General features: G+C 49.6%; 1 protein-coding gene across 11 annotated transcripts in view; it reads right to left on the bottom strand.

Moving 5' to 3' along the window:
- LOC125725271 (protein scribble homolog) overlaps positions 1-14961 on the bottom strand; it is a 47573-nt gene extending 32612 nt beyond the window's left edge. For 3 of the 11 annotated variants that reach the window (XM_049002043.1, XM_049002044.1, XM_049002042.1), the window contains exons 1-6: positions 13994-14960; positions 4975-5092; positions 4340-4418; positions 2640-2729; positions 1160-1216; positions 288-351 (exon numbers count right to left, since the gene is read on the bottom strand). In XM_049002043.1, the coding sequence (XP_048858000.1) occupies positions 288-351; positions 1160-1216; positions 2640-2729; positions 4340-4418; positions 4975-5092; positions 13994-14152 (567 nt within the window). In that variant the 5' untranslated portion in view covers positions 14153-14960. Of the gene's footprint in view, positions 1-287; positions 352-1159; positions 1217-2639; positions 2730-4339; positions 4419-4974; positions 5093-5595; positions 6127-13993 lie in introns of those variants that run through there. The other 8 variants (XM_049002036.1, XM_049002038.1, XM_049002035.1 and 5 more) reach the window with 5 other exon arrangements.
- Between the last annotated feature and the right edge of the window lie 186 nt (positions 14962-15147).

The raw sequence follows: 15147 nt of genomic DNA, 5'->3' as shown, positions 1-15147 counted from the left end.
TGTCTCTCAGCCCTTGGCTTGTCTGGGAGCTGCGAGGGGGCAAAAATGTGGATCGTCTAGGGATCCCAGAGGGCTGGGCTGAGAAACACAGCAAACATCCTTCAGCTATTAGAGAAACGTCCAACGAAAGTGGGGTCCACTGAAAGGGCAACCGTACAGCAGCCAAGCCGGGGGCAGGTACATAATTACGTCAAATTAAAAGCTGGACAATATCCAGCTAATAGACAACAATGCGCCAAAATAAAAGCTGCATGTGTGTCTGAATGTGAACTAGACTGGTTACCTACCAACGCTTCCAGTTCATTACTGCCCACATCCAGCTGCTCCAGCTTCACCAGGAAGGATAGCGACCTAAAAACGGGGAAACGACTGATCACGTATGGTGCTCAGAACAACAGAGCACAACATTTTTACTTCTTGGACTGTATGAAAATAGTGTATAAAAATTAATTTGTGATGCAAATTCATTTGTAAGCTTGCTGGAGTGGATTTGGTGATGCTGTGTCAGTTCCTGTGTCACATGACATGGCTTTCATGCCAATGGCTGTGGCAAACAGTAGAGGGCGACAAACACAGCCTGAGGACCCAAAGCACGAAGGGCCGCACAGTGTGTGTGTTAGCACTGCAGGGCCCCACAGTGTGTGTGTTAGCATAGCAGGGCCCCACAGTGTGTGTGTTAGCATAGCAGGGCCCCACAGTGTGTGTGTTAGCATAGCAGGGCCCCACAGTGTGTGTGTAAGCATAGCAGGGCCCCACAGTGTGTGTGTAAGCATAGCAGGGCCCCACAGTGTGTGTGTTAGCACTGCAGGGCCCCACAGTGTGTGTGTTAGCACTGCAGGGCCCCACAGTGTGTGTGTTAGCACTGCAGGGCCCCACAGTGTGTGTGTTAGCATAGCAGGGCCCCACAGTGTGTGTGTAAGCATAGCAGGGCCCCACAGTGTGTGTGTTAGCACTGCAGGGCCCCACAGTGTGTGTGTTAGCACTGCAGGGCCCCACAGTGTGTGTGTTAGCACTGCAGGGCCCCACAGTGTGTGTGTTAACATAGCACAATCCCCTCGACTGGCACCCGCTCAGCTTTGTAGCACCTTTCATTCCCGCAGACAATGACTGGAGGCTCTCTGACTCTAAGAGCCCAGACCCCACTGACGCTTATACTCACATGGGCAGGGATTTCAGCATGTTCTCCCGCAGCTCAAGGGTCACCAGGTTTCCCAAGCTGCCAAACACAGTGGCTCGTTAGAAAACCCGCTGCACAACTTTAGCAAGATTTGTTCAGCCGTTAAAAAGCAGCTCCGCTCAAGAGATTGGAGACACAGCTAGGGTGAGGGGTTTAGCTATGGAGCTACACAGCTGCACTTTGGCTGCTATGTAATAAGATCAGGATACAAACAGAAAATTCCATCACTAACTAATTAGGCACAGAGTGAGAGAGTATCAATATGTTAGAGGCCTTACACTAGCATCTAAACATGACCACAGACTGATCAAATAACAAATACTCTGTCCATTAGTCTCCTGACTGCTCCAGTATTGTGGTTTATTGTGGTCGGAGGCCTGAAAGTCTCAGGTGGCTCACGGCTGGCGAACACCCCGGATGGAAAGCCTGTCCATCGCAGGGCACAAGGCAGGGGACACCCTGAAGGGGATGCCTGTCCATCGCAGGGCACAAGGCAGGGGACACCCTGAAGGGGATGCCTGTCCATCGCAGGGCACAAGGCAGGGGACACCCTGAAGGGGATGCCTGTCCATCGCAGGGCACAAGGAAGGGGACACCCTGAAGCCAGTCTATTTTGGGACACACTTACATACACACTACAGGTAATTGTGAAATGTTAATTAGCCAAAACTGGATGCCTTGGATGTGCAAGAAACCTGCTCAACATGGGGACAAGCAAACTGCACACCCACAGCAAGTGGCTAAAGAATGCAGACAGGCATGGACTAACCCTATCCCTAACCGTAACCCCAACCCCAAGGGCTGATTCACGCTTCCTGCAGACGTGGACATGCCAGAGCGTGTGGCTCTCATAACAGTTTTTATCACAGTAGTGGGTGTGGAGACCGCGTTTGGGGGGCACTTGAGAATCGGAATAACGCGGACGGTCCAATCTGTGATGCAAACGGCCCTCGATCGCTCATTCGCTGGAGGAAAAGTAGCGGGAAGCAAGAAAGGAGATCGGACCAAAGACTGAATATGAAAACTACCTCTCTGATAGGATGGAAACAAATATGGGTAACAGATTCAAAGAATGACTGGCTGAGTAAGTCAGGAAATACCAGCATTCGTAGGATTCCTCTCTATGGGATTTAAAAGACTGACAAATGACTGTACATAGTAATTAATAACAATAAATACATTTGTAGCTGCAACTCCATATACCTGTATATATTCTTGAATATTTGAAGAAAATAATGCACGGTTAGGTTCAGTAAAACATTAAAAATTAATGCTTTGAAACTATTAAAAATGCTTCACAAGGGCGACTAAAGAGCATCCGTGCTCTACAGCGCCACCCCTGGCCTGGCATCAAAATACACGGTCGCCTGGAGCGTTGCGACAGGAAGTGTTGCGCGTCCAGGAACGCAGTCACTAAGAAGCTAACCGTGCGAGTGTTTAAGTCTGCGAACTGCTCACTCACTTGCCGACGTCATCCGGCAGGATCTGCAGGGAGGCGTCATTGAGGGCCAGGTGAGCCAGGCCCCGAAGCTGCGTGAAACCATCAGGCAGCCTGCGGAGAGACCGGGAGGGGGGGCAGGGAGGGGAGCAGAGGAAGAGATCTGTAAGTGCAGTGCTGTGCTGAACTGCGCTACCCGCTGAGGCCACTTGAACGGTGTCAGCAGGATGGTCACCCCACCCTGTTCACTATTAATCACTCGGTGGCATTCCAAGGTGCACAATGCGTTTGCGTGGCATCGGCACTGGGAACCAAACACGACTTGTTTTTCAGGTACTGGGGAGAAAACACACCGGAACAAAGTGTGTGTGTGTGTGGGGGGGGGGGGGGACTAATAACATGGAACTTAGGACAATTTTCGGAGGAGTAGAGACACGTTGTTGCTGGCTACTCCCGTCTGAACCCACCCCCCCAGAGGCACAGTGCTGCTGTGATTTGCGTGAAGGGCGCACTGCAAGGGTGGGGCAGCCACGGCACTGCTCCTCACGGGCATCGCAACGTTAAGACGACTCCAAGGGCCGCTAACCAACAGGGGGCCTAAAAAAATCACAACATAATTGGATTGTCTGGGTTGGGGGCCCAACGTAATACGCTTCCATGACGCCTAAAATCCGTACCCACTTTTGCTGCATGTTGCTGGGTCTCTACAGTAAAAGCACAACGTACTGAAGAAAGACTCGCTACAACTCGCTCCTCACTAGGCAGTTTAACCTCTCCCTCCTTGGCGAGTCAAAGAAAACAATGTTGAAATGATCTTCCCGGTGGTGTATGTCTGCCAGAGTCTGTCAGCTTAGACATCTCAAAACATTTCTCAGGTCACCCCGGCATTCGCAGCGACCATCCAATACATCCATGTATTTTTGTTAATCGACGGCTAGCTAATCAATACCTCGTTGACTTTATTAAACCAATTAGGTTAATAAATTAAATGAGCTGGTGGTGAAATTTAACAAATCTATGGTGAGGAGAGGTTCGGGAACCGACGTGGTGTTCATCTAGCCGTCCAACTAGATATCAGCAAACTGCGAATTTGCCTATGTTCTAATGTTAAATTTTGTTTTTTTTTCTGAACAAACATACACTTGCCACCCAGCTAAATAGCCTCAAACGTTTTCCTTCAGCACCTAAGACTTTGGCACAGTACTGTATAACGTACGTGCAGCATATTGCATATTCCTCTCTCTATTCTGTTATCGTTCATTGTTGCCCTTCATTGTTACACGCTCTTTATGTCTGCATGCATTCAACCATTTCATTGTACTTATATATGTACAACTGACAATAAAGCATTTGAGGCCTTGAATCCCTTAAGCCTTCTGAGAACTGAAATGGAGGCAGCGGTGCAATCGAAGCAGTGGAGAGCAGTAAGGGGCAGTAGGTAAACCCCCTCCTCTACTACGGCTAAAAAAGACCTACTTTAAAGTCTGAGGCAGCACCAGCCTCTCCTATCACTGGGAGGGTTACTGGGGTTAAAGTTCGGTGTCCTGACCACTCGAAATCCTTTGTGTGGTGCTTTAGCAAAGCTGCTTGTTAATGTAAACAAAGCAGAATGTAAACGTCATCTTGCTGGAGCCGGGCGACTAACAAGCTGCCTGCAGGGCTGCCCCACCTTCTCTAGAAGCAGGATGAGGCGTAGGACGCGGCGGGCCGCGGGACACACTGACCTGGAGAGAGGGTTTCCGCTGAAATCTGCGATCTCCAGGGCCTTGCAGAACTTGATGCTCTCAGGAATCTCAGGAATGTCTGCGGGAGGAGGCCGCAGATTCACACCAGAGGAGCGCGCCGTTTCGCGACAAAAGCACACTTCCAGATTGTCTTTGCGTGACTGACGTACGGCTGCAGACTACAAGAGAGACCCAAGCGGCTGACTCAGACCTCTCTTGGCTACTAAGAAAGGTCCCCAGAAATTGGTTCTGACTGTTCTGTACAGGAAGCAGCTGCACCAAGATATGAGGTCGTGCTTTCAGACAGAAGAAAGAAGAAGAAAGGGCCATATTTTCACAAAGAAGATTCTAATGGGAAGAATTTTTTTAAATAAACGGGTCAGATTAATTTCACAAATAAAAAACAGTGTCTAGGATCATCTCCAGATACCCAAACCGCACAACAATCTGTAATGGCTCCTTATTCCTAACTGTAGGGTCAGGGAGGCTGAAGCACATAGATCAGCTGAGCAAATAACACCACCCTCATTCGGCCGCTACATCAGAGCTGAGTCACAGGCCGTGGTGGAGGAGGATGCCGGGTAGATCGCGAGGGTGGAGCCTGGCGAGTGACGGCTTGCGCGTGGTGCCCTCACCGTTCTGCGAGACGTCCAGCTCCACCAGCAGCATGAAGTTGGCCACCTCTGGGGGGAGCCTCTGGATCTCATTGTCGCTGAGGGTCAGCTTGCGCAGGTTCAGCAGCCGGAAGAAAGGCTGAAAGGGACAGAGGAGTCACGCCTTCGGTCAGGTGGCCCGACCATCGAAGGAGCTTCGAGGTGCCAGCTTCGGTCTGGCTGTTAACATCTCATTATACAGCTTATTTTGCCCTAAGCCCACAATAAAGAACCTCATAAAGTACTTTTACTCTCACGGTTAAGATGGGTTTTATGGATCTCAGTGGGACATGCAGAAATGAGGATATATGCAGGGCCAGACAAAGTACAAAGACGGGGCACATGGTGCAAACAAATAAATGTGGTACAAACTACCTTAGAAAGTACACAAACGGAATACCCTGGAAAAATTTATATTGTAGTGATACAAAAAATGAATAAATATTTACAGAATAGGAATAAAATTAGTGACCATAATACAGATAGAACTGGATTTGTGCTCTATCTATCCATCTATCTATTATTATTATTATTATTATTATTATTATTATGGCAGTATTCTTACAGCCTCTCCCCATGTGGAACATACAGCCACACACCCACCCTTGATGTGTACCCGGTAGAGTGTTGGGGCAGTTCCCGTGATGCTCTGCTCTCCATTACTCTCCTGCCTGCCTGGCTGCCTGGCTGCCTGCCTTCGAGGATCTCCTCATCTCCCTCAGTCTCACACAGGCCTTTGAAGGACTCATACTCAGTGAAAAGTAAACTTTAACAAGTGCAATCTAGACATGAGGCAGGTTCATCTATGAGCATCTCAAAGGAGGTTTTCTGACCAGTGAAGGAGGCAGATTCCCGTTCAACTAATCCTAAGCTTAACACGAACCCTACGCACGTGTGTGTCAAAGGCACAGCCTTCCAGTACAGCCCCCCCACTCGCAGCATGCTGGGGAACTATGTGTGGCAGGAACTGAACTTTATGCTGTATCAGACAAAAGTCAGCTGATCCTCAGGAAGGTAAAGCGGAGAAGTTGAGCCAAGCAAGCAGCCAGGTCCGAAACGCCCTATAAGCAAACATGGCCTTTGCCACCAAGTCTATTCTACAAACAGCATGGCACACTACTACCAAGCTTATATCAGCTCATCAAAGGCGTATCGCACACTCCCCGTTGACAATACTGGAAACATACCAACAGCCTCTAAAAACCTGGAAACAAAATCACCTGACTCATAAATTACAAGAAGGTTTGGGGGGCACTAGAACACTGAAGAGTAACCCATTCTGGAATGGGTCCTGGGCGTGCTAGCTTACAGCAGGGTTTCCAAACCGGTCCTGAAGGACTCACACACAGTCCACGTTTCTGCTACCGGGAGCTGGGAGGGAGCAAAAATGTGGACCGAATGTGCATCCCCAAGGACCGAATTGGGAAACACTGGTTTAGGGTAACAACCATGCACAAGTAGAGTGAATTAGTACCTAATAAAGGTGAAGCGACTGCCCACTGCAGACACATATGGTTACAGCAGGAGTCTCATTTACAGGAAGCTACAGAAACAGGTCTTCAGTTCGGATCCGTCGCATATTCTGGCACAGAACAGGAGCCCGGTGACCGAAGACATTTTATTGACGAGAGGAATCTGAAGAGTCTGCATTCCAGAATCTCTATATCTGCTCTGGATTGTACAATTCATTTAGTTCCATTAAACAACAACAGTCTGGCCCTTTAAAACCTCATCTTTCTTTTCATGAGACAAACAGACAGATGAGGGCAACTTTGGGGGGGGGGGGGGGCACGGCACAGAGCTAAAGGCCTTGCCCATGGGCCCACGAACGTGTCACTATTCTGCCGAGGGTGGGGCTTAAACCGGCGACCTTTCCATCACAGAAACAGCTCAGCCTACTGAGACACACACCACCCCACATAAAGTGGCTATATAAACTCCTTCCAGTTATAATTCTTGTTGAGGCATTTTGTGTCTGTAGGGGGTTTCTGAGGAGGTGAAAAAGCCAAAAAAAACAAAACAGCCACGATTTACCATCCATGAGGCACGACAATGAAAATACCGAAACTTAAAGAAAAAAATCAGCATCCTGGTATGTCCTTTGTGGGTTTGTACTCTTCGAGGGGAAGAGGGAGACCCACAGTGCACCGTTGCCTTGGTACATGGAGAGACCAAAAAGACCAGAATGCTTTGGGCTGTTCCTACATCTACATTCCACACCAGAGCTGGTTCTTGAACATTATTTATGAGGTTCCTGCTTTGTTAGATGTTGTGTAGCTCCTGCTCCGATCCTGCTTACACTTGTACCTGGACATTCACTGGAAGCTCAGCCCAGCTGCACTTAAGCCTAGTTGACACCGTGAACGCATGCATGTTTGCACTGCGCCATTTACCTCACTTTTCACGTTGCCTTGAACAAAAGCCTTCGCTAAATACGTTAAATGCAAAAAAAAAATCACACGAAACATTAAGCCCATTTTGCAATCGTGGTCGGATGGAGCCTGTCAAAGGACTGCTTCAGAGTGAGATGAAACACAATCATCTATACAGGAGAGAACGGGTTTGGAGAACATTCCAGAACAACTGGTTTCCCCCACTGATGAATCACTAGTGAAAAGAGCGGCAGCGGCTACGATGAGGTCTGCAGGGCACAGGCCTGAGTGCGGAGGAGTGAGACCGAGAAAAATCTCAGCTGCTCAGACAGAGCAGCGCCGTGCTTAGATCCTGCAAGCATTTGCAATCCAAACCGAATTCAAATCCAGGTCAACAGGGAGCAATTAACATATTACAACATTTAAAGGTGCCATCGCTTCTTTATACCGTGAACGATCCATCAACCGACGCCATTCTGGAAGCCAGCCACTGGGAAGCTAGCTCTCTCAGACTACGCCGCCTGACCTTTATCTTCCGTGCTTGGCAAAACCGACAAGGTACACTGATGCATTTCAGAGGACTCCCACAGGGTACCGAGATCTTAAAAAAAAAAATGGCCGGCTATCGCAAAGGTCCGAGAACTTCATGGCAGCTTTAAAACACTGACCATGTTCGGCACAGAAGCACAGAACAGGCCAAACGACTTTGTTGTACAAGTCTGGGGGGAGGGCAGGTGAAGCCCCTCCCTCAGCGATTGAGCTAATAATATAGAGCAGTCTTTGCTTTTCCTCGGAGGAGGACCCGCTCTTTCAGTACCAGCCAAAAGCCAGGACACACCTACTGAAAGTCATTTGTTTTTCAACAAGATAACGACCCTAAGCACACCTGGAGATTATGTAGGAAGTATTATCCTGAGTGCTGCGACAGATGACCCCACCTGGCCCACAGAATCCCTTGACCTAAACCCTACAGGGCTGGTTTAGGATGCGTTGGATCAAAGAGTAAGAGCAAGGTTGCCGACCTGTTGCTGCAGGACTGCAGGAGACACACTCCAGCAGGTGACTGTGCACTGGGAAGCTGCTGGGAAGAATGCCAAGAGTCTGCAATGCTGTCAAGGCGAAAGATCTCGATAGCTTGAGAAAACTTTGAGAAGTTGAACACTTCTCTTGGCTGTTACAATATTTGATACATATTACTTCATTGCCTCGAAGCTTTTTACTATGAAGTGAATAACAGATAAAATAGAGACAAATGCATTAAAAGCAGGTGTCTAGACTTAACTGGTGCGTCCATTTTTGTCACAAAAATGACAAATACACAATCCAGTTTGCGACACTGCTGCATTGCCTGACCAAACAGCTTCTCCATCTTATGACCGAAGGATGCGAGGTCCACTCTGCATGCATGTGCAGATGCCACCTACTGTTTAAGGGCATCACAAACAGAGATCCACATAGGCTGATGGCCAGAGTGACGCTAAAAGTAGGTGTATATGATGTTGTTAATATGAATGTAGCAGGAATATGTTGCTTCTGCTTATAAACATAGTGACCTGGGTACCTTTCTACCTTCAGTATGGGACTGGCACAGCAAAGCAGCAGGTTCACATGATGATCTAGTTCAGTCAATTACCAGTTCATTGCCCCCAGCCCTGCAAGTCCATGGCCCTGTGCACCATGCCGGTGCCGAGTCAGTACTCTTCATCAAAACTGGGCTACGCTCCCACAAATTTCTGGCAGCCCCTCCCAGCCAGGGCTGCGCTCCCACAAACCATTGGCAGCCCCTCCCAGCTAGGGCTGCGCTCCCACAAACTCCCGGCAGCCCTTCCCAGCCAGGGCTACGCTCCCACAAAATCCCAGCATCTCCTCCAAGCCAGGGCTACGCTCCCACAAACCATTGGCAGCCTCTCCCAGCTTGGGCTGCGCTCCCACAAACCATTGGCAGCCGCTCCCAGCCAGGGCTACGCTCCCACAAAATCCCGGCATCTCCTCCAAGCCAGGGCTACGCTCCCACAAACTCCCGGCAGCCCCTCCCAGCCAGGGCTGCGCTCCCACAAAATTCCGGCAGCCCCCCAGCCAGATATCTGGGGGTCAGTAACAGGCCCAGCATTTCCACCTGCAGGAAAAACAAGCACAGCATTCCTGTCTACAGAGAACAGGCAGAACCAGGCAAATGACAAAAATGCTTGTGAAAACCAAAGGACAGCGACACTTGGTAATGTCTGCATTCAGGGGCAAATAATCTCTCAATGAAATCAGCCGTTTCCCTTTTTTGATCTAGGAAAGCATGGAAAATCGCACCATGCCCACATTCCAGGGCGGAGCCCAGCAGACAGAACGAATCCCGATCCACCTGCCTGCAACCGTCTGCTGAGGACTATTATTGACTAAACATCCTAGACTTCATAGCCTAGTGGAACTCGGTCTGTTCCCCGCAAAGGGAACGCTGACAGCTGGGGATGAGAAACAGCGACTAACCTCAGTTACAAGCCCACACATCCCCAGACTGTCCACACCGCTCCATTCCTGACTACATCAGACCGCAAGTGAGATGCAGGAACGACGCTCTCCACTCACACCTCACTGAAGGGTCACCCGACCTTTGAACGCACTAAGAGCTGCTGGTACAGGAAGGCAGAATCGCTGAAAGTCGATAAATGCCCAGGGTGAAGGCAGCGATATGCGATCACAGCGGACTGGCCCTGCATGTCGGCTCAGGCAGCGTCTGCGGCTCCTGCAGGTCTATACAAGCGGGAGCACAAGCTCTGAATGCGGAAGCGTGTGATCGCACATGCACGGCCAGCGGGATGCAACTGTCCTCCAAGTTAAGGGGCTCTGGGAGAGAGACATGCTGTGTTCTGTCTCCTGAAAGCCTTAGTGAACTGAGGACTTAGCTATTAGCATACGGATAAAAAAAAAAAAAAAAAAGGTTGGATATATCATCATAATTAAATCTAGAACAGGCCATTTTAGGTTTAATGGTCCCCAGTGACTTCGCTGAAAAGCTGTAGGTGGAAGACTTCTGAGCCTCCACACTGTGTGCTAATATTTAAATCCATATTAGAAAGCATTAAAACTCACCGCAGCCGCATTAATGGGATGTAAAGACACACTGACACTGTGCTGTGCTGGGCTGTGCTGCACAGTCCTCTCAGCTGCCCATCTGGCAGAGAAAGGTTTACTGAAAGCACTGCTCCTACTGCCGCTGGCCACAGACACACACACACACACACACACACACACACAGTCCTGTTAAGCCAGATCACTGCTAAGAGCACAGCCCTTGACAAAGTGACCATTATGAGCACAATGGCAGCACAGGCCACATTCACACACAGCACATCTCTCTCCCTCGACAGTCATCATCATTATCACCATCATCATTGCTGCCTCTCTCTGGATGTACCAGCTTGTCCAAAGCACACTGTTCACAGAACAAACTCCTTCCAGTCCCCTGACTCATCAGAAACACACAGGAAAAGGAACAGGCACAGGAACAAGAACAGGAAAGAAACGGAAACGGGAACACGGATGCAAACAGGAACAGACAAAAACCCAGGCACGGGAACGGGAACAGACTGGCGAAAACGCACCGGAACAGGCACAGACATGGGAATGGAAACAGGAGCAGGAACAGGCTCCAGTACAGGCATGAGAACAGGGATAAGAATGGGAACAGGCACAGGAACAGGACAGAAACTGAAACAGGAACAGACACAGAAATGGGAACAGGAACAGGATAAGGTGCAGGCACCAGGCACACAAAACAACTACAGATCGTGTCATCAAGGAGAGGCAAGGTGGCACCGTCTGGCAGGCTAAAAGTGAAACACGGAGCTCAGAACCACCTGACCAGTCAAAACTCCTCTCAAAAGGAGGAGAGTACAATGAAAGTTCAGTGCTGAACACACCCTGAACGTAGAGCACCCAGCAGCCACATGAGGGCCATCTCCTATATCCTGGAGCTTCTGAACAACATGAATACGCAGTATTGAAAAGTCATAAAAACTGCAGAGTGTGACGTGTGACTTCCAGGAGTCCCTCTGTGACGAATATGCTAAATGGAGACCAAACATGGCAGAGATCAACTCATCACACAGCCAGATTCCCCTCCAAGGCAATGATCCACTCATCACATAGCTGAATTCCCCTCCAAAGAGAAGATCCGCTCATCATACAGCCAGATTCCCCTCCGAAGAGAAGATCCGCTCATCATACCAGCCAGATTCCCCTCCAAAGAGAAGATCCGCTCATCATACCAGCCAGATTCCCCTCCAAAGAGAAGATCCGCTCATCATACCAGCCAGATTCCCCTCCAAAGAGAAGATCCGCTCATCATACCAGCCAGATTCCCCTCCAAAGAGAAGATCCGCTCATCATACCAGCCAGATTCCCCTCCAAAGAGAAGATCCGCTCATCATACCAGCCAGATTCCCCTCCAAAGAGAAGATCCGCTCATCATACCAGCCAGATTCCCCTCCAAGACAATAATCCACTCATCATACAGACGGATTCCCCTCCAAAGAGGAGATCCACTGATCATACAGCCAGATTCCCCTCTAAAGAGGAGATCCGCTCATCACATAAGCGGGTTCCCCTCCAAGGTGGAGATCCACTCATCACACAGCCGGATTTCCCGGCAAGATAGAGATCTGATCATGACACAGCCGGGATTCCCCTCCAAGGTAGAGATCCATTCGTCACACAGTCAGATTCCCCATCAGTGTCACCAGCAACACACACTTCAGGTTCAGAACAGATTAAGATTAATTAGCCAACTGTCCCATATTTCATATGTGCACTTAGAAGCATACAGACTTGTAATGACAGGCAGCTCTGCTAGTACTGCTGTAACACCACACCCTCGCCACTCTGGCTCAATCCGTACCCGCGGCTGCACACAGGGTAGGGCGGGGCAGGGCGGGGCTCAAGGAGCCAATTAAACAACCGTAAATAACTGCTGCCAATGTCCTGAAGGCCTCACAGACATGCTTCTATAACAGTGGGAACTGGTAGAGACCAAAAAAGTGGACCGTCTGGGGATCCTCGTGGACTGGTTTTAGAAACACTGCTCTGTAACACTATTGAACCTGAATGCACAAGAGCCCTCCTCTTCCTTTGGCCGACGTGCAAAAACGTGACCTCGAACACCACCCCACAAGGGACAAGCTTCCAACGTAAACAACCCGCAAAATTGCCTAAATACAGCAGAAAGACACTTATATCACGTATCTACTTTAGTTTCTAAATACACATTTACTTGTCCAGAAAGGTAGCTACCAATTGCTTAGCTAAATTCTGCCTCCTCTATGCAGAAGACGAGCGGTTTGTGGGAATGGCGAGCGGGAACATGCTGGTGTGCACTGATCGACAGGCATTCAAGCTGCCCAAACACTGCAGCCTCTCACGAATGAGACAAAGGGACCAGAATGAAGCGATAAACAATGACAAAAACAATGCAACGTCCAGGAGGCTCAGAGCATGTTGAAGTGATGGCGTTCCTCTGTATGTCCCCGCATTCTGTCATTGGTACAAAACGCTGATCTTCTCTTGCAAACGCAGAGTGCTAGATGGGGCCGACGCAGCTCACATGCATTCAGAGCAGGATACAAGTGGTAGGAAGTGCTTGGTGATCTTTGCATCTTGGGAAATCGAGCGCAGTCGCCAGATCTATGAATCTATATGAATCTAGCTGCATTTCTCCACGTGAAGCTACTTGTCATATTAACTGCTCCTTATCACCTGTGATGCACTTTGCTGGGGAGCAGCAACACGCACTAGAGGCTGGACGGCACCCATGGGAGCAGCGGCTGGCCGAGCGGGCAGAGCCCATCTCCACACGGTCTTCAGGGCCGAGTAGGCAGAACCCAAACCTGCACGGTCTGTAGGGACCACGCAGTTCATTCCAATCGTGCAGAGTCTGCACACCTCCACGCTGCATCAGCATCTTCCACTTTTAGTGTCCATCTTCATAAAAAAAGCACTATCTAAGCTCATTCCTTACATGTCTGCCAAAACATACTGAGCAAACATGTATGAATCGACTGACTGAAACAAAATCAGCTGACATTGACCGATGCCTGTCGCAGCAGACAGAAAAACACTGCTTTGATAATTACAGGACATTAACATATCTCCAACAGCGATATTAATTCAGAAGCCAAAGCAACACAAAACTAAACGTTAGCAGCAGACGAAAACGTACACACCACCCCACCCCCCCCAGCAAACACACGGCACGCCACCCCCCAGTGTCTCACAGCTTATCCAAGCAGAGCGCCCTCTACAGGGGGCTCACCAGCCCCCTACTTCCCCTCTTCTGCCCCTACCCTGCAAATCACACCGTTGCCTTGTGTGGTTTGGAAACCATAGACGACGTGAAAAGAACAGCTCTCTCAAAGATCCGTGATTTGAATCACACCCAAAGCATTCTGTCACATACAGCTATATCGGAATCAAAAAGAGAAAAGTTATGCAATAACTAGGACAGCTTCTATACCACAGCCTATAAAAAAATTTAAAAAAGTATAATACACTTGGCAAGAGATGGGGATTTCTTTGCTCTAACTTGTTCATGGAGCCCATCTGGTACAAGTATGGACCTCTTAGGTGGACCACTGCCTGCTCACCTTGGGGAGCTCGCGGAGCTGGTTAGCATCCAGTTGCAGCTCCTCCAGGCTGCGAGCATAGCGGTAGATCTCATCTGGCACCGTCTGTAGGGAGCAGTGCCGCCTGTCCACCGACTCAATGTGGCGGTTGCAGCGCCCCAACTGGATGCACTTCAGCATGTCCGACCCCCCTGAGATTGAGATGGGGGGTGTAAGGGGCGACAAGGGGAGCCAAAGTCACGGGAATCCCCTTAAAAGATTCAGGACTCCAGACGGAATGGTGCAGGTGTCCAGAAAGGCACGGGATGGAGATCAGAGAAGCTTCAGGTGTCCAGAAAGGTGCAGGATGGAGATCAGAGAAGCTTCAGGTGTCCAGAAAGGCACGGGATGGAGATCAGAGAAGCTTCAGGTGTCCAGAAAGGCTCAGGAGAGAGATCAGTGAAGCTGCAGGTATACTGGAGCGCTGGGTCACACCCATTGAGCGCTCAGGAGCTGACACCGTCCATCTCCTCAATGTCCATCTTCTGCAACTGAAAATGTCAGTTCGGTACGTATACTGACCAGCTCACGGTAATCAGAGAATCCCGGCTTTAACTCTTCGATGCGTATAAAAGGCTTTTAATTTTTAAAAACAGAAAAAAAACATAAAGCGATCCGAGTCTCCGCGCTTCACACGCTAAGCTCACTTCATGGCCCCTAGCACGAGCCGACCGGCGGGGGGACGCCGGACTCTCCGAGACCGAAGCGCTGCGCCGCCAGCTTCCATCCTAACGCGTCCATGGAGGGGGGCGGCGGTAGTAGAACGGGAGGGGGCGTCTGGCGATAGGACGGGGTGCCCGGCTTTTAGCGTTACTGATAGAGTGCAAAATCAACACGTTCAAAAAAAAAAAAAAAAAACAAATGGCGTAGTACTATCCGCCCTTCTGGTCGGGCGTGTGAATGCTGAAGCTCCGAAGCTCCACGCTCTCCACTCCGCCTTATTATTGCAGGAGATTCGCCTCCTCCCTTTCAAACTGCCTCTCATTCGGATAGACGGGGTCAGTGAGCTACAGCGACGCCTTGCGGCAGGAGGTACACCACACGCCGCCTACTGCGGCGGGCGAATGGGGCATTATTATAAAGCATTATTAAACGCTGAGAAAATGTATTGACTTGAAATCTGTTGTGTTACCTGA

Source organism: Brienomyrus brachyistius, unplaced genomic scaffold, assembly GCF_023856365.1.
Source record: "Brienomyrus brachyistius isolate T26 unplaced genomic scaffold, BBRACH_0.4 scaffold64, whole genome shotgun sequence".
In the NCBI taxonomy this organism is placed as follows: Eukaryota; Metazoa; Chordata; class Actinopteri; order Osteoglossiformes; family Mormyridae; genus Brienomyrus; species Brienomyrus brachyistius.
This window is presented reverse-complemented; position numbering and strand designations above follow the sequence as displayed.